The sequence below is a fragment of the Sarcophilus harrisii genome, chromosome 1 (assembly GCF_902635505.1).
Source record: "Sarcophilus harrisii chromosome 1, mSarHar1.11, whole genome shotgun sequence".
NCBI lineage: Eukaryota > Metazoa > Chordata > Mammalia > Dasyuromorphia > Dasyuridae > Sarcophilus > Sarcophilus harrisii.
In genome coordinates, this window is record NC_045426.1 from 471,279,013 (window position 1) to 471,299,664 (window position 20,652).

At 36.1% G+C, this 20,652-nt stretch overlaps 1 protein-coding gene across 2 annotated transcripts in view; it reads left to right on the forward strand.

The window, feature by feature from the left end:
• Positions 1–20,652, forward strand: part of PXDNL (peroxidasin like) — a 538,497-nt gene that overhangs the window by 480,992 nt on the left and 36,853 nt on the right. For both annotated transcript variants that reach the window (XR_004230951.1, XM_031946417.1), the window contains one exon: positions 8,302–8,407. Coding sequence is in view for 1 of the 2 variants with exons in the window: in XM_031946417.1 (XP_031802277.1) it covers positions 8,302–8,407 (106 nt within the window). In the remaining variant the exon portion in view is untranslated. The remainder of the gene's footprint in view (positions 1–8,301; positions 8,408–20,652) is intronic.

The following is a 20,652-nucleotide window of genomic DNA, read 5'->3' on the forward strand; positions in this document are numbered from 1 at the left end:
GCATGTCAGAATACTTGCATGGTTTTTCTTCACCTTTAAATCTAGACCTGCTTTTGAATCTAGTTACTATATTTAATATTGTATCATAAGTCTTTCCTTTTTCTCTTCTGCACTACTATTACAAAATGGCTTTCCCAAAACCTTTTAGAAATCAAGCTGAAGCTAAACATATAACATCAATAGAAAAGACTAAATAACCTTGAAAACAGAATGCAAAATATGAAGCATCATCTGTGCTTAAAAGATGATAAAGTCAATACATCAAAATAATATTGATACAATTGAATTTAATTATAGAATAAAATATTTCTCTAGAGCTACTTCCATGTAAATTCCTTTTTTATTCTTTTTTTATTGTAGCTTTTTATTGACAGAACATATGCATGGGTAATTTTTCAACATTGTCCCTTGCAATAACTTCTATTCTAAATTTTCCCTGACTTCCCTACATCCCAACCCCTAGATGGTAGACAGTCTCATACATGTTAAACATATTAAAGTATATCTTAAATACAATATATGCATACATATTTGTATAGTTCTCTTGTTGAACAAGAAAAATCAGATTCAGAAGGGTAAAAATAACCTGGGAAGAAAAACAAAAATGCAAGTAGTCCACATTCATTTCCCATTGTTCTTTTTTTGAGTGTAGGTGGTTCTATTCGTCATTGATCAATTGGAACTGAATTGTATCTTCTCATTGCTGAAGATGTCCACTTCCATCAGAATTTATCCTCATATAGTATTGTTGTTGAAGGGATAACAATCGCCTGGTTTGGCTCATTTTATTTAGCATCAGTTCATGTAGGTCTCTCCAAGCATCTCTGTATTCATCTTGCTGGTCATTTCTTACAGAACAATAATAGTCCATAACATTCATATACCACAATTTACCCAGCCATTTTCCAATTAATGAATATCCATTCAATTTCCAGTTTCTAGCCACTACAAAAAGGGCTGCTATAAACGTTTTTGTACTGTCAGGTCCCTTTCCCTTCTTTCATATCTGTTTAGGATATAAGCCCAGTAGCAACACTGCTGGATCAAAGGGTATGCACAGTTTGATAACTTTTTGAGCATAGTGCCAAATTGCTTTCCAGAATGGTTGAATCTGTTCATAACTCCACCAACAATGCATCAGTGTCCCAATTTTCCCACATCCCCTCCAACATTCGTCATTATTTTTTCCTGTCATCTTAGCCAATCTGGCAGGTATGTAGTGGTACCTCAGAGTTGTCTTAATTTGCATTTCTCTGATCAATAGTGATTTGGAACACCCTTTCATGTGAGTAGAAATAATTTTAATTTCATCATCGGAAAATTGTCTGCTCATAACCTTTGACCATTTATCAATTGGAGAATGGCTTGATTTCTTATAAATTAGAATCAGTTCTCTATATATTTTGGAAATGAGGCCTTTATCAGAACCCTTTGCTGTAAACATGTTTTCCCAGTTTATTGTTTCTCTTCTAATATTGTTTGCATTAATTTTGTTTGTACAAAAGCTTTTTAGCTTGATATGATCAAAATATTCTATTTTGTGATCAATAATGGTCTCTAGTTCTTCTTGGGTCATAAATTCCTTCCTCCTCCACAAGTCTGAGAGGTAAACTATCCTATGTTCTTCTAATTTATTTATAATCTCATTCTTTATTCCTAAATCATGAAACCATTTTGATCTTATCTTGATATATGCTGTTAAGTGTGGGTCCATGCCTAGTTTCTGCCATGCTAATTTTCATTTTTCCTAGCAGTTTTTGTCAAATAGTGAATTCTTATCCCAAAAATTCAGATCTTTGGGTTTGTCAAACACTAGATTGCTATAGTTATTGACTATTTTGTCCTGTGAACTTAATCTATTCTGCTGATCAACTAGTGTATTTCTTAGCCAATACCAAATGGTTTTGGTGACTGCTGGTTTGTAATATAGTTTTAGATCAGGTACAGCTAGGCTGCCTTCATTTGATTTTTTTTTCATTAGTTTCCTTGAAATTTTTCACTTTGTGTTCTTCCATATAAATTTTGTTGTTATTTTTTCTAGGTCATTAAAATAGTTTCTTGGGAGTCTGATTGGTATAGCACTAAATAGATCAGTTTGGGTAGCATTATCTTTATTATATTCATTCAGCCTATCCAAAAGCATTTAATATTTTCCCAATTGTTTAGATCTGACTTTATTTGTGTGCAAAGTGTTTAGTCGTTCTTGACGTTCCTTTGGCAGATAGATCCCCAAATATTTTATACTATTGACAGTTATTTTTTTTTATAATAACTTTTTATTGACAGAATTCATGCCAGGGTAATTTTTTTTACAACATTATCCCTTGTCCTCACTTCTGTTCTGATTTTTTCCTCCCACCCTCCACCCCTCCCCTACATGGCAAGCAGTCCTATATATGTTGAATATGTCGTAGTATATCCTAGATACAATGTATGTGTGCAGAACCAAACAGTTTTCTTGTTGCACAGGGAGAATTGCATTCAGAAGGTAAAAATAACCCGGGAAGAAAAACAAAAATGCAAATAGTTTACATTCATTTCCCAGTGTTCTTTCTTTGGGTATAGCTGCTTCTATCCATCATTGATCAATTGAAACTGAATTAGGTCTCTTTGTCAAAGAAATCCACTTCCATCAGATTACATCTTCATACAGTATCATTGTTGACATATATAATGATCTCTTGTTTCTGCTCATTTCACTTAACATCAGTTCATGTAAGTCTCTCCAAGCCTTTCTGTATTCATCATGCTGGTCATTTCTTATAGAACAATAATATTCCATAACATTCATATACCACAATTTACCCAACCATTCTCCAGTTGATGGGCATCCATTCATTTTCCAGTTTCTAGCCACTACAAACAGGGTTGCCACAAACATTTTGGCACATACAGGTCCCTTTCCCTTCTTTAGTATCTCCTTGGGGTATAAGCCCAGTAGTAGCACTGTTGGGTCAAAGGATATGTACAGTTTGATAACTTTTTGGGCATAATTCCAGATTGCTCTTCAAAATGGTTGGATTCATTCACAACTCCACCAACAACGTATCAGTGTCCCAGTTTTCCCGCATCCCCTCCAACAATCATCATTATTTTTTCCTGTCATCTTAGCCAATCTGACAGTTGTGTAGTGGTATCTCAGAGTTGTATTGACAGTTATTTTAAATGGAATTTTTCTTTTTATCTCTTGATGTTGGATTTTGTTGGTGATGTATAACAATTTTGAGGATTTATGTGGATTTATTTTGAATCCTGCAACTTTGCTAAAGTTGTGGATTATTTCTAATAGCTTATCATATCTCAGAAAATCCAATGATTCCTGAGATGGCTTTTTAGTAGAATCTCTGGGGTACTTTAAGTATACCATAATATCATTTGCAAAGAGTGATAATTTGGTTTCATCATTATCTATTCTAATTCCTTTAATCTCTTTCTCTTCTTATTGCTGAAGAAAGCATTTTTAATACAATATTGAATAGTAATGGTGATAGTAGGCAACCTTGTTTCATTCCTGATCTTATTGGGAAGGGTTCCATTTTATCCCCATTACATATGATGCTTATTTATGGTTTTAAATTGATGCTCCTGATGATTTTAAGGAAAAGTCCATTTACTCCTGTACTCTGTAGTGTTTTTTTAATAGGAAAAGATGTTGGATTTTATCAAATGCTTTTTCTGCATCTATTGAGATGACCATATGGTTTTTGTTAATTTGGTTATTGATGTAGTCAATTATGCTAATAGTTTTCCTGATATTGAAGCAGCCCTGTATTCCTGGTATAAATCCTATTTGGTCATGTTGTATTATCCTGGGGATGATTTTCTGTAATCTTTTTGCTAATATTTTATTTCAGATTTTTGCATCAATATTAATTAGGGAGATTGGTCTATAATTTTCTTTCTCTGTTTTCAACCTACTTGGTTTAGGTATCAGTGCCATATTTGTGTCATAAAAGGAATTTGGTAGGAACTCTTCAATCCCTCTTTTTTCAAATAGTTTATATAGCATTGGAGTTAATTGTTCTTTAAATGTTTGGTAAAATTCACATGTACATCCATCTGGTCCTGGGGAATTTTTCTTAGGAAATTGATTAATAGCTTGTTCTATTTCTTTTTCTAAAATGGAACTATTTAACCAATTTACTTCTCCCTTTGTTCATCTGGGCAACCTATATTTTTGAAGGTATTCATCCATTTCATTTAAATTACCAAATCTATTGGTATGAAGTTGGTCAAAGTAACTCCTAATTATTGCTCTAATTTCCTCTTCATTACTGGCTAGTTCTCCCTTTTCATTTTTAAGACTAACAATTTGATTTTCCTTTTTTCTTTTTCTAATCAAATATACCAAGGGTTTATCTGTTATGTTGGTTGGTTTTTTCATAGAACCAATTCTTAGTTTTATTTATTAATTCAATAATTTCTTTTACTTTCAATTTTATTAATTTCTTTTATTTTTAGAATTTCAAGTTTAGTGTTTGACTGGGGGTTTTTAATTTGCTTTTTTCCTAGGTTTTTTAGTTGCAAGCTCAATTCATTGACCTTCTCTTTCTCCATTTTATGCAAATAGGCCTCTAGAGATATAACATTTCCCCTTATTACCACTTTGGCTGCATTCTACATATTTTGGTATGATATCTCATTATTGTCATTTTCTTGGGTGAAATTATTAATTGTGTCTATGATTTGCTGTTTCACCCAATCATTCTTTAGTATGAGATTATTTAGTTTCCAATTATTTTTTTGTCTATTTTCCCCTGGCTTTTTATTGAATGTAATTTTCATTGCATCATTATCTGAAAAGGATGCATTTACTCTTTCTGCCTTTCTGCATTTGAATTTGAGGTCTTTATGTCCTAATATATGATCAGTTTTTGTAAAGGTTCCATGAACTGCCAAAAAGAAAGTGTACTCCTTTCTGTCTCCATTTCAGTTTCTCTAAAGATCTATCATATCTAACTTCTTTAGTATTCTTTTTACCTCTTTAACTTCTTTCTTATTTATTTTGTGGTTTGATTTATATAATTCTGAGAGTGCAAGGATGAGAACTATTATAATTTTGATGTCTATTTCTTCTTGCAGCTCTCTTAATTTCTCTTTTAAGAATTTAGATGCTACACCACTTGGTGCACATATGTTCAATTTTGATATTTCTTCATTATCTATGCTATCCTTCAGCAAGATATAGTGCCCTTCCTTATCTCTTTTAACTAGATTAATTTTAGTTTTTGCTTGATCTGAGATCAGGATGGCTACCCCTTCTTTTGTGAGTTCACCTGAAGCATAGTAGATTCTGCTTCAGCCTTTTATCTCTACTCTGTATATATCTCCCTGCTTCAAGTAAACAACATATTGTAGGATTCTGGCTTTTAATCCAGTCTGCTAACCATTTCCTCTTTATTAGGGGAGTTTACCCCATTCACATTTATGGTTAAATTTAATAATTCTGTATTTCCTGTTAACCTCAGCTAACGCTTTTCTCCTTTCCTTACCCTCTCATCAGTATTAAATGTGTGAGCACCACTTGCCTCATGCAGCTCTCCCTTTTTAGGATCCCCGCCCCCTCCCGCCTTAGAGTCCCTCCTCTTTTCTTACCCCCTTTCCTCTCAATTTCTGTATTCCTTTCTGCTTAGCTTACTCCTTCCCTTTTCACTGTTCCCCTCCCACTTTTCAGTGAGGTGGGAGAAGATTCTTTGTAAATCGAATATGTCTAATATTTTTCTCCTTAAGCCAATTCTGATGAGAGTAAGATACACACTATGTTCATCCCCCTCCTTTCTTTCCCTCAGATAGAATAGATTTCCTTTGCCTCTTTGTGAGATGTAGTACCTCCACTCTTCCCTTTTTCGGGTACAATTTCCTTTCTTCTTTATAACGGTAAAACCAAATTATGTATGTGTTCTTTATGTATACTCATAACAGAAATATAGTTCACAAGATTTCCTTTTACCTTTTCATGTTTCTCTTCAGTTCTATATTTGGAGATCAAACTTTTTTTTTTTTTAGTTTTGGTTTTTTCATCAGAAATTGAATGTTCATCTTCTTCTCTAGAAAAAAATACTCATTTTGGCTGGGTAAGTTATTCTTGGCTGCATACCAAGTTCCTTAGCTTTTTGGAATACCATATTCCAGGCCCTTTGATCCTTTAATATGGATGCTGCTATATCCTGAGTAATCCTTATTGTGGCTCCTATGTATTTGAATTTTTTTTCTAGCTGCTTATAAAATTTTTATCTTGGTCTGATGGTTCTGGAATTTAGCCACAATATTTCTTGGAGTTTTGATTTGGGGATTTCTTTTGATTTCTATTTTGCCCTCTATTTCTATAACATCTGGGCATTTCTCTTTGATAATTTCCTGAAAAAAATAATGTCTAGGCTCTTTTTTTTCATCATAATTTTCAGGAAGTCCAATAATCCTCAGATTATCTCTCCTAGATCTATTTTCCAGGTTGTTGTTTTCCCAAGTAGGTATTTAACTTTTCAATTTTTTCATTTTTTTGGTTTTGCTTGACTGATTCTTCATCTCTCCTCAAGTCACTCATTTCCATTTGTTCAATTCTGATTTTTAATGAATCATTTTCTTCATTTTCTTTTTAAATTTCTTTTTGTAATTGTCCATTGAGTTCTTAAATGAGTTGTTTTGTTCTATGGAATTTTTTCCATTTTACCAATTTATTTTTTAGAGTTATTTTCTTTTTCCAATTCACTAATTCTGTTTTTCAAGAAGTTGATTTATTTATCCATTCTATCTTTTAAATGAGTGGGATGACTTATCGAGACTCTCTTGCCAAGCTTCCCTTTCCTTTCCCCATTTTTCTTCTAGCTCTCTTTTAAGAGCCTTTTAAATTTCTTTTATGAGAGCCTTGTGTGGTGGGGACCTGTGGTGGGGACCAGATCATATCCTTCTTTGGGGTTTCAGCTAGAGACAATCTGTTTTTAGTCTGCTTAGGGTTTGAAGTCTGCTCTCTATCAGTATAGAAGCTATTTATAATTAGAGCCGGCTTTAACTTTTTACTCATTTTGAGAAAAAAGAAACAAAAATCCAATAATATTCTGCTTTTGGGACAGTATGATATTACCATGCTTCCTCTACAGATAACAGGAAGTAGCAGTGAAGCAGCAGTGGGACAGCAATGGCTGTGCTGCATCTGCATAGCAGTTGCACTCTGAAAGCGTGCTGAGTCACTCTTGGTGTTGGGTGGATACAGCCAGGTCTGAGAGTCTAGTGTTTATAGTCTTTACCCCCTGTGTTTAGAGCTTCTCTGCTGATCTACTGACTTGTTGCTAAAGCAAAGTAGCTCACAGTGTGGTAAAGTTCCCCTGCAAATTTTCCACTGGTTGAGACTATCTTCTACTCCTCTCAGGTCTGCTCAGCGTGAGTTGCCTTTTGTGTTCTCACCAACTTGCCTGACACTGTACCTAGTCTAATCATCCTACCTGCAAGTCAAAGCAGACCTTTTCAGGCGAATTTTGAGGATATCTTCTGTTAGCAATGTGTTGTACTCTCAATATTCATGGTTTTTTTCAGTCAAGCACTAATTCTGAGGCCTTTCATAAAAGAAGTAGTCTGAGGGCAAGGAACAGCTTAGATAGATGAGTGTGTTCTCTCCACCATCTTGGCTTTGCCCCTCCCATGTAAATTTCAAAAGTATTAAATTATCATCTCAGAAGCAAAATCTGATTCCTTACAGTTCATTTATCATCTTAAAACAAAACAAAACAAAACAAAATGAACAAAACCTTTTTAGATCAGAACTTAACAATGAATTGTCAGATACTTACTGTATTTTTGGGAGTAGAAGAATAGATTTTTTTAGACAAATTTTTTTTTTCTAATAACAAACTTTTCTCAATTGGACAATTAAAATCTATTGTCATAATTTTAAAAATTAAAGTGTTACATATACAGACAATTTTCAGTACACAGAAAAATAAAATGAACTCATTAAGCATTGTCAGGAAAAGAGAAAAAAATCTCTTGAGGTATGGATGTAAATGAAAGTACTTTTTCTTTGGATCTGAAATAAAGCTGTCTGGGATCGGATTTGAGTTGGCACAATACAGGGCAAATATTTGACATTGTTAATTTGTGTATGGAAAAGGTTTCTTGTGCTTTGCTGTGTATTGACATTAGGGAACATGGATTGTATAAATTTCCTCCTTCTGTCTAAGAAGATCTCTACTTCACACAAAGAAATCTCTATTTTACACAAAGAAAGAACATTTGAGCATTTATTTGATCAGTGTACTTAGTTATTAGTTGTTCTATGACATTAATAGAGATTCTTCTTTTTCACAGACTGTGGAACAAGAGGACAATTCACACAAGAATTTAGAAGAAAACGCTCACTTCGCTATAGCTATCCAGAAGAGAAGAATGAAGACCTAACTGATGTGAATGATAGGTATATATAAGGACCTAATTTTTATAAATTTTCTTTCACTTTGAGAACTGGGTATTGAATACATTTTAAGACAAATGAAATTTAAGATATACTCAGTCTTCATGGTATATGTCAACTTATTTTATGCTCATTTACTATTTTACACAGATTCTTTCTGGAAAGAGAAATTCCTCTTTATGTACCTGAAATAGGGTTATTCAGCTCCTCATTGAGGAACTTAAGTGAAGGAGAAAACCATAGTTTCCAAAACAGCCCTTTTTATTTTGGGAGAAGCATCATTTTGTGGGAAATCTTTTCTTATGGACTACTAACCTTAAATCTGCTCCCCAGTACTCTCAGTGAAAATAAAGAAAATTTGTCTAATCTTTCTAGAGAGGTCATATATTGCCACTATTTCCTTTCCATTTATCTTGTTTCCCAATATCAAAATTTGATTTTATTTATGTTATGACTTTCAATCCTTTCACTCCTCAATTCTGTTCTACATTATTATCTTTATACTAGCCATAGTCCCTTCTGTTACTTCTCTTAACCCTTTTATCTCTTTACATTCCCCTTCTCTTGAGACATTTGCCCTTTTATCAAATCACCTATTATGACCTGCCAAACCTTAGACCATTCCCGCTCTCTGCTGCCTTTGCTCCTATGTTAGTGTATAAAAATGGAGAAAATCATATAACTGTTCTGACATGGTCCACTACAAAATTATTTTTTTAAATTTTCAACTGTGTAGTACTCACTGCTGCTAGGCAGTTTTTGAATTTTTTGAATCTTTCACTATTTCTCTTTCCCATACCTTATTATCCCATTCACCATAGCAGTTCTTGCTAAATTTTTTCATTTTTCTTTATATCTTTCATATCTTCTCCTTTCCAATAGCCTTTTTCTATAAAAGATGAGAGGATCTTCTCTCTGAAAGGGAAAAAAATCCTCTCATCTTTTATAGAAAAATGTGATGACCATGTTAGCACTCTGGATACCTTAGAATCGACCAGAGTCAGGATAAGCAAAACTCCTTAGGCTTTATTCTTAGTCTTCAGAGGTAGGATTGAATTGGATGGAAGCAAAATCTCCGTGACCTCCTTCCTCCTCATCTACCGCCAAAGTGACTCTGGCTAGTCTTACTCCACCCCCTAGTCCCTCCTACAATCCTCTGTAAACACCAATCATCCAGCCATCACAGGATAGTAAGAAGGGACATTTTCCAAGCATATGCCCATAGAGTATTGTCCAATCAGTAGTTAGCCTTAAGTGCTCAGCTGTCCTGACCTCAGTGCATTGATTCAAGAGTTCCAAGCCCATTACATCTCCCACTTTCTTTTGTTTTAGAACACAGATGGTCACATCATCCCTGACTTCTCAGGGAGGTGAGAACCCCCAAAAGGAGGTGATCACGCCCTCCCTGACTTCTCAGGAAAGGAGGTGAAAGCACCAAAAAGGAGGTAATCATGCCCCCCTGACTTCTCAGGAAAGGAGGTGAAAGCACTAAGCAGGAGATGATCACACCTTACCTGACATCTGAGGAAGGGAGATGAAAAGCACCAAAGGGAAGTGGGGATTGCTAGCGGGTTTCTGGGCTGAAGGAGCTTATTAGAAACAGGGATGCACAAACCCATCAGCATGGGAGGCATACATAAGCACATAGCAATAATTCATAGGCTATTAGTGGTGACTCTCCCCACAGTCAGTGCAGGCTCAACGTGGTATAACAAACATGAATTGTAAATGCAAGTAGTGATATAACAAACAATATAAATCAACATGGTGTTATAAAAGATTTCCAGAAGTCCTAGAAGGAGGGTTATGTAAACAATAGTCACACATACGCCTTCTTCACCAGCCAAGAGATAGTCCAAAACCGATCTATTGTCCATTGCTTCATGTGTCAGGGAATCAGTGGATCCCAATGATCCCCACAAGTTTTTGAAGTCCTGCAACAGTCTTTTTATGTTTTAGGGAATCTAATGATTCCAGCAGATTTTGAAGTCCTACAATAGTCTTATCATTTCTCAGAAAATCCAATGATTCCTGAGAGTTTTGAAGTCCTACAACAATCTTATCGTGTCTCAGAGAATCCAATGATTCTTGAGGGTTTTGAAGTCCTACAACAACCTTATCATGTCTCAGAGAATCCAATGATTCCTGAGGGTTTTGAGGTCCTACAACAATCTTATTGTATCTCAGAGAATCCAATGATTCCTGAGGATTTTCAAGTCCAACAATTTTTGATATCCATGAGTCAAACGCCATAACTGCCAGGCTCTTTCAGTGGTGGGCACAGTCAGCAATGCAACCATCTGTTGTTTCTTGGGTCTTCTCCTTCATTTCAAGGGTCTGCTCTGTCTTCTCTCTGACGAACAAGATGAATACAGCTCATTGGCACCCACCTGATTCCTTCTCCATTTGTGGAGATATAAGCAAACCCTCTCCCCCAAGCAGTTAACCTATCTGGTCTCTTCCATTCACCACTTTCTGGGTCTCTCCACATCACCTGGAGATTATCTAAAGATAGTGGAGCCGCTCACACTGGACACTGCCCTTCTGGTGGGTTATAAAACCTGTCTGCCAAAGCCAGTTCATCTTTGTCAAAAATCAAGAAGTTAATAGTATAAAGAGCTAAATTTAGAAGTTCTCTAGAGTTACCTGTGACTCCCCTTTCTTTTCTTTTTGGAGGAGCATCTTAATGTTTCTGTTTCTCCTCTCTACTATTGCCTATCCTTGAGGATTAAAAGGTATGCCAGTGGTGTGTAAAATCTTATATTGTGCACAAAAGTGTGCAAAATGTTTGGAAGTATATGCAGGTCCATTATCTGTTTTTATTGCTTGTGGCATACACATAATTGCAAATGCTTGTATAAGGAATTCAGTGACCACTCGGGCTGTTTCTTTTGCTTCTGGTATTGCAAAAGTGAATCCTGAAAAAGTGTCTACCACAACATGGATAAAAGACAGTCAACCAAAAGATTTATAATGGGTCACATCCATTTGCCAAAATTTCATTGGGTCTCAAACCATGAGGATTCTTCCCTGGAGGCAGTGTAGGAGTGTGGAAAGGAATTCAAGCTGTACAGGCTTTTACTATGCTCCTAGCTTCCTCTTTTGTTATCCCAAACTGCAAATGTAAAGCTCGAGCAGCCTGATGATAGTTAAAATGAAATTCTTGGGCTTCTGAAATAAAAGAGTATTGGCCAGCATAGTTAGAAGGCTATCTGCCTTTGAATTACCATCAAAAATAGGACCTGGAAGTCCATTATGAGAGTAGACATGTAAGATATAAATCTTACCTGGATGCTTTCTCACTTGCTCTTGAAGTTCCTTAAAGAACTGATATATATTAGAGGCTGCAAATTTTATTTGGGCTGTGGCAATTCTTTGTACCACATCTACTGAATAGGCTGCATCAGATATTATATTTATATTTCCTGGATAATAAGTAAGAGCTAGAATTATTGCATATAATTCATTCTGCTGAGTGTACTGAAAAGGAGTTCTGATTGCTCTCTTTATATTTAAGTCATGAGAGTATACAGCACAAATATCATGTTTGGATGCATCTATAAAGATAGTTGGTCCTTTAAGAGGAACTTTAGAAACTTTTTCTTCAAGAATCCTTTGCCAATTATGTAATAGTCTGGTTATCTTTAATGGAGACCCATGTGTAAAATTTGGAACCATGGCCAATAAAATTTGCCACTCTGGGATGGTTTCACAGCATACATTAATTTGTGCATTAGTATAAAAGGTGTATATCTTATTAGGTCTTATCCCAGATAATTGTACTGCTCGCTTAATGGCCTTTAATAAAATTTAGCCACAAGCACTGGGTAAGGAGTAAAGCTTTGTTCTGATTGTGCTGAGAGGGTCACCCACTCTGCCACACTGTCTCCTCGATGAAGGACTGCTGTGGGTGCCTCTTGTGTAGCAAAAACTGGTATTTCCAAGGGATTTTGAGTGAAAGTTTCAACCACATTGAATAAAGCCATTTCAACTTCTATCAAAGCCTCTTGAGCTTCTTTTGTAAGCTGGCGTGGTGAGTTTAAAGCACTGTCTCCCCTTAACATGTCATATTATGGTTGTAACTGATAGGTAGTCAAGCCTAACACAACACATCTATTGGATGTCTCCTATCAATTTCTGAAAGTCATTTTAGGTGTTTACCTTCTCTGTTCTTAAGGAAAGTTTTTGTACTGTAAGTACCTTAGGGTATACTTCATATTCTAAATATTGAAAAGGAGCATGTCTTTTAATTTTTTCTGGAGCTATGTGCAATTTGTAGTTCCTTAGTATTTCCATGGTCTTTTGTAGACATGCTTCTAACATTTGTTCCCCAGATGCACATCCCAATATATCATCCATGTACTATAATAACATAACTTTTGGAAATGCTTTTCTTACTGAAGTAAGAGCAGCAGCAACATACATTTGAGACATAGTAAGGCTGTTGTTCATTCCCTGTGACAAAATTGTCCATTCATATCTTTTATTAAGCTCAGCTAAGTTAACGCTGGGCACTGAAAAGGCAAATCTTTTCATATCCTCCTTATCTAGAGAGATAGAATAGAAACAATCCTTAATGTCTATAACCCAAAAAGGCCATTCTCTAGGCAATTGAGTAGGAGATGGAAGCCCAGGCTGAAGAGTTCCCATAGTTTACATCTGTTCATTTACCTTTCTTAAATCAGTCAACATCCTCCATTTTCCAGATTTCTTTCTTACAACAAATACTGAGGAATTCCAAGGATTTAGAGAAGGTTGTTAAGTTTCCTTAGTCAAGTTGCTCCTGTACTATATCTAATAAGGCCTGAATTTTATTGCTACCTAAGGGCCACTGTTCTATCCACACTGATGTATCAGTTGTCCATTGAATAAGAACAGGTGAAAGTGTTGGTAGGCCTTCAACAGCAACCCTGCCTAAAATACTGAAGTACTCATTTTTATTCCTAATTGTTGTAAAATTTCTCTTCCCCACAGATTGATGGGGATTTTTCAACTATAAAAGGAGTAAAAACTCCTGTTTTACCTTCAAATATCCATCTCAAAGGGGGTAGCACTAACTTCAGCTACTATTGATCCTCCTACACCAGACATGTAGGTGTCTGCCTTAATCTTTGGCCAGTGATTGGGTCAGTTGGCATCTCTAATGATTGTATGATCTGCACCAGTGTCTACCACTCCTTCTAATGGTATGTCATTTATATAGATAGTGAACATAGGTCGGTCAGCTGTCACAGCTGCTGTCTAGTATATTCCTGGATTTTTTGTTTGGAGTCAGAATCTGGGCGACTATCACCAGATTGCTTATTAGGAGTCTGTATCAGTAAACCTGATGCTACTACTTCTCCTGGTTGATAAGTCACACATTGTCTACTTGTATTAATGACTGGGATATTATCTATACATTCCCCAGTTTCCCACATTAGTGTGTGGATGGATACTGTTTTGTATGTACAAAAAGGAGGTTAAATGGTCAAGCCTACTGTGCCTGGAGGCAAGGGATCCATAGACTGGAGAGGAACAGATTTCACCTTTCCAGGTGGTATCTCAGTTGTCTCAGCTGCATACAACTCTATTCTCCCCAATTGTAATCCCTTTCTCCCATTAGGTTGCTTCCTGACTGGTTGATTGTGTAATCCCCTTCTCCCATCATATGGTTTCCTGGGTGATTGGTCATGTCTGGGTACTGGACTTCTAGGCATTCTCTGGGTATAGCATCAGCTGCCATCATGGCCCAAGTAATTTTTGTCTTGGGCCCTGGGGCTGGGCCCCTCATCCCATTTCCCTGAATCAGTCTACATTCTGATGCCCAATGGAAGCCTCTGTTGCATTTTGGACATGGGGTATTGGGTCTTGTTCTCCCACCCTGTTTTCTCATTCTGTCTCTGTGCCAACATTGAGCTTTCAGATGCCTTACTTTACCACACTGAAAGCATTGACGAGTCTCTCTGGAAGTCCCTTGCCAAAAGGGACCCTGCCTTCCCATGTTTGTATCTTGGGAAGTCTGCATCATAGCCTGGCTATAAAAGGCATTTGTGCCCACTGTGGCACAGCATCTTATGATCTACTCTAAAGGAGTATCCTTGTATAGTCCTAGTATAATTCTACTACAAACCTCATTAGCATTTTCTTTAGCAAGTTGCCTTATCATGATGTCTGTTACTGCATTTTCACCATTAGTTCGTACAACAGCTATCTGCAGACATCCCACAAAATCAGCAAAGGGTTCATTTGGCCCTTGTGTTATTTTTGTGAAGGCTTTACCCTTATCATTTTTATTGGGGAGAGAAGCCCATGCTTTGATAGCAGCAGCAGCAATTTGCTCATATGCTGCTCTGGGGTAATTAATCTGTACTGAAATTTCTGCTTTAAGAACCTACACCTGTTAGTTGGTCATAGGTGATTAGAGGATGAACTCCACTATGACTGCTTTGTTGGGCTTGTATCCTACAGAGCTCACTATATTCCAAAAGCCACAAGTTTTGTCCAGGTTCTAAGCATATCCTTGCTATTGATTTCTAGTCCCTAGGGGTTAAGACTTCATAAGCCAAATTCTGTAATAACATCTTAACATAATAACATATGTAGCCCCATAAAGAGTGCAAGCCTTTTTCAGGTCTTTGAGGATTTTTATATCAAAAGGAGCGTATTTTCTACTTTCTTGACCTGAAGAGTTAAACTGTTGAATCACAGGATACATACGTATTTTCAGATCACCTAAATTTTGCCCTTTTTTTTGTTGCTTTAAGTACTGCCTTTTGCAATCTAATCATCGGAGGGTGTGATTGCTGGGGGGGACATGCTGGTGGTGTCACTGCCCCTACCAGTACTCCTTCTCCCTTGGTGAAGTTGATGGGGCCATGTCAAGAACCAGTTCTGGTTTAGGTGGGGTTGAATCACCATGCCCTTCATCCTCACTTAACTCCCCATGCCCTCCGGTTATATCGCTTTTAATCCATTTTTTGTCCTCATTTTTCTCATACTCCCTCATCTGGCTATTCTTAGAATTTTTCTTTTTTCTATAATTTACAGGACTCTTTAAGTCCAATTGCATTATATTGTATGTATAGAATGTTTCCTTAGAAATTGAACGAGGACCTTTATCATTGTAGTATTCACATAATTGCTTTCCTACCAGCTTCCAATTATCTGGCCCTATCTCTTCTTCCTTTAAGAACCAAGGGGAGGTGCGTTCTAAGATACCCAAGAGTCTAGCGATCTGCAACCAAGTTACAATTAAGCCTTGTCTCTTGATCAACTTAAGTGCCCCCTTGGGGTGGGGGTGGGTATAGGTCTGGGGGAGAATCTTTTCCCAATATCTGCCCATTTCAGCTAGGAAAGGTTACTAGTTTAGCTCCTAACAAAGTAAGTTTCCTATTTGTCTATTAAAATACTCACTCTATTTTCTGATCACCGGAGACTTCTTCAGTGAAATTGGTCCACACGTTGGGCACCAAATGTGATGACCGCATTAGCACCCTGGATACCTTAGAATCAGCCAGAGTCAGGATAAGCAAAAGTCCTTAGTCTTTATTCTGGGTCTTCAGAGGTAGGATTGAATTGGATAGAAGAAGAATCTCCACAACTGCCTTCTCCCTCATCTATCACCAAAGTGACTCTGGCAAGTCTTACTCCACTCCCTAGTCCCTCTTCCAATCCCCTGTATACACCAATCATTGAGCCAGCACAGGATAGTGGGAAGGGCCATTTTCCAAGCATATGTCCATAGAGTATTATCCAATCGGTAGTTGGCCTTAAATGCTCGGCTGTCCTGACCTCAGTGCATCGACTCAAGAGTTCCAAGCCCATTACAGAAAAAGGCTATTGTCTAAGAGCTGCTTCTTTTCCTTTCTTCTTCATCTCATATCACTCATATACTTTCTGTTACTCTCTCCTCCTTTACCCGTCTCACATGGAAGAGTTGCCCTTTTCCTTTTCAAAGCAAATTGCTCTACTAATATCAATGTTCTGATTCTATCCCATCTCCTTCGTCTGATTTCTTATTTTAGCATTCCTCACTTTCTATGTTCAACATCTTGTTTATTTTCTGCTTTTTATTACATATAATTACATCCATGTTTTATCCATCCTCAAAAAATTTATTTGCTATTTCTGTCCTTGTTAACTATCATCCCCTATATCTCCAGTCTTTTGTGACTTACCTTCTTGAAAAGATAATTTACAATAGGTGCCTCCACTTTTTTCTCTTAACTCAAAATCTGGCTTTTTATGGATGTCTTTGTGTCAAAAATGTTCTCTCTAAAATTAGTAATGGTCTCTTAATTGTTAGATCCATTGTATTTTTCTTAGTTTCTATTGTTCTTGACTTCTCTGCATCCTTTGCTGTTGTCAATCTCACTTTTCTCCTTGATACTCTCTCTGGATATTCATGACACTGCTTTTCCTGGTTCTCCTCCTACTACAGTCAGGGGTCCTCACACTTTTTAAATAGGGGGCCAGTTCACTGTTCCTCAGACTGTTGGAGGGCCAGACTGTAGTAAAAACAAAAACTTTGTCTGTTTTGTGGGCCTTTAAATAAACTTCATAGCCCTCGGTGAGGAGGATAAACGTCCTCAGCTGCCGCATCTGGCCCGGGCCATAGTTTGAGGACCCCTGTATACATGATCACTGCTCTGTCTTATTTGCTGGACCTTCTTAGAGGTGATGGCTGCTAATTTTGGGAGTGTCCCACAAAACCCTGCCATAAGACTACTTTTATCCTTCTAAACTTTTTCATTTAATAATCTCATCAGATTCATAGATTCAATTATTATCTCTATTCTAGTGATTTTTCACATCCATTTTTTCCAACTGAAACCTTTCTCTTGTCCTCTACTGCCTATTAGACATCTTAAGCTGTCATGGTGATATCTTACATTTAACATGTATAATCTCATTTTTTTCCCTCCATACTGTTCTAACTTCCAAATTCCCAAATTAATATCAAGTGAACCACTATTCTTCCAGTCCTCCAGGTTTAGAACCTCAAAATCATACTTGATTCTTCATTTTCTCTCACCCTTATAGCCTATCTGTTGCTAGACCATATCAATTTAATTTTTTTTAATCTCTCTTGAATATGCCTCCTTCTGTCCTCTGATACTATTACCACTTTAGTGTAGACTCCCATTTTTTCATACCAGGACTATTGAAATAATTTGCTGACTGGTCTGCTTTTCACTGGCCTAGCCCACTTAGATTTATCCTTTATTCAGCTACTAAAATTATTATCCTAAATTACAGGACAGACTGTATCATCTTACTCAATCAGTTCTAGTAGTTCCTGTATCCTCCAGGATCAAATATAAAATCTTTTTGGTGTTTGAAGCCCTTCAAATTCTACCCCCTTTCAGCCACTTTTCCATTTGTCTTACATAGTACAACACATTTCCCTCTATCCCCATATAATGCCATTCCTCTACTGAGATACTCCATGTTTTGACTATAAGCATTTTTCTGAGCTGTCTTTAACACTTTAAATGTGCCCCTTTATCTCTGCCATCTGACTTTTGTAGCTTCTTTCAAGTTCCAGCTAAAATCTCATTTCCTTATTTCGAGTGCCTTCCTTCTGTTGCTTATTTTCAATTTGTCCTGTTTTGGGTTTGCTTATTATCTCCCTTATTAGAGTGTGAGTTCAGTGAGGTTAAGAACTGTCTTTTGAATTTGCGCATGCATGTGTGTGTGTGTGTGTGTGTGTGTGTGTGTGTGTATCATATAGAAGTACTTACCAAATATATATTAACTAACTGAAAGCTTCTAATTGCAAATGACCCTCACCAAGAACTGAACTCAATACTCCAGATATAGCCTATTTTGGGCAGAATATGGTAGGAGTATTGCTAACCTTATTCTGAACAGTGTGTTTCTTTGCATGATTTCTTCTTTACCATATTAGATTCCAATGGCTGACCAAAATGCTATATTCCTACTTTCCTTAATCTTTGTTGCACATTTCCTCTTTGACTTCTCTTAGGAACTATAGGTTTGAGAGATACATTGTTAGATATTTACAGTCATTATGGCTCATGATGACTCTGCTGGAAAATTCTTTTCTCTGTTATATATGTATTCCAGGGACAAGTATAATATAGTATTTGTATTCACTTTGATTTCATTTGTATTTTGGTCCTCTTGACTTCCTATATGTGTATGCGCTGGTGCTATCTAAAATGGGCTTTTTTTCAGTGACATTTTATAGTAATAGCTTTCCTGTACCTGGCCTATTTATTAATACTAGAAACAATACATATTCTTTCAGTGGGGCTGGGCTCTTGTTAAACTTAGAAAACTCCAGGGAATTTAGCTTTACTTTCAAGGACTGCAAGAAAAAAATTGAATTCTGCCTCTGCTATGGAAACTGAGCCAATCTTGTGCTTCAATGGCTGCTTTGCGTATCAAAGAAATTGTTGCCAATTAACCAGCACCTTGAGATGTGATTGCAAAGTAATGGCATTTCAATCTGGTTAAGGCCAATGAAATAACCTGAACAGAAGGACATACTCACCATTATAGTCGATGGGATTAAAAATCTAGTATCATGTAATTTTCACTTAAAATACCTTATTTATAACTGATGACCTTATTTAAGACTTTCATTTAATAAACAAATTGATTATGGAAAACATTTATTTTCAAAACTAATAGTCATTGTTGAAAGATTGATTTCATACCTAGATCTTCAATACTGATTATTTTTCAGATCTATGCCAAAATACTGCAATTCTACAATTTCTTAGAAGATTTCTTAGAAGACATAAGACAGAAATCACATTGCATGTAGCAGTCTAGTCAAAGTCAGCCAAAGATCCGTTTTGGTGGAGGAAAAAATGCTATTTGTAGTGAGAAGAGAATTAGATTCAAAAGACCTGGATTCAAGTTTAAACTCTATTACTTACTGCTTGTCTGTAGTCTCACTGAGCCTCAGCTCCCTCAAGGATAAAATGAAGTAATTAGATGATATGACCTAAAGACCCATCCAGCTCTAAAGATATTATACTAATGACTCAAGCCAAAGTTCTAGCCAGTAAGACTGTTAAACTTTATGTCTCAGAAATGAAAGAAATAATTTCTAATGGCATTGCTGTCAGGTAGTGAGATATTTTTCCAAGAGTCAGAAATAAACATTCTAAAGCATTTTTGAATTAGTTCAGAAAAATCAATCCAAATGCATGTTCCAGAATTTTACCATTGGAAAAGACCTTGAGGGCTTTGTAATTCAACATATACATAAAAATGAATTTCTACTACAATGTACCTGACAGATGGTCATATAGCCTCTTTTGGAAATGGACTTCAATTTGAGACAATTTATAGCTATCTCAAATAGATTTTTTCTAAGAAATTTTAAAAGTAGAAACCTTGATAGAAAACCTAAATTTGTATAATTGTAGATTCTACCCATTGCTCCTGGTTCTGCCTTCTTTGATCAAATGGAATAAAGAAGTTTCCTCCTCCTCTTCCTTATGACAGCCCATCAAATAATGAAAGACAGTCATTTCTTCTCTGAATCTCTATTTTCCAGGATATTCATCCAAAGATTTTTAAATAGCTTCTCATATGATGTATAATTAAGATCTTTCACCATCCTGGTTACTCCTCTTTGGATGTCCTCCAGCTTTTTAATGTCCTTCCCATTCTGAGAGAACTTAGAGTAGTAGTACAGATGTAGCCAGATAAGGATTGAATACTGTCCTGTTACCTCCTTTTTTGCAAGTAAATTTCCCCTGTTAATGTACACAAAATTATATTAGTTTTTTTGGCTATGATATCATGATGTTGATTTATATTGGATTTCAGGTTCACCAGAACCACTAGATGTTTTTCAGATAAGCTGCTGTCAATTATTCCAACAATCTTTTTTCTTATAAAGATGATTTTTAAAAAATCTAAGTGTAAGATTTTACATTGAATTCCTATTGAATTTCATCTTAGATTCAGACTAATAGTCTATCTTATTAAGATCTTTCTAGATTCTGACTGTCATATGGTCTGCTAGCTATTTTCCACAGTTTGGTTTAATCTGAAAATTTGAACCCTTCCCAGATTGAAGAAGACGATATTAATATTATACTTGTGAATTTAAAACTGTAGAGCTTAAATTCAAGATAGCATCAGAAAGACATGCACACAAAGACAGACAGACAGAAACCGAGAGATAGAAAGACAATCACAGAGACAGACAGGCAAAGAGAGAGAGATAAACAGAAAAAAAGAGACAACCTTCATATACAATTTTCACCAAAATTGCTTCC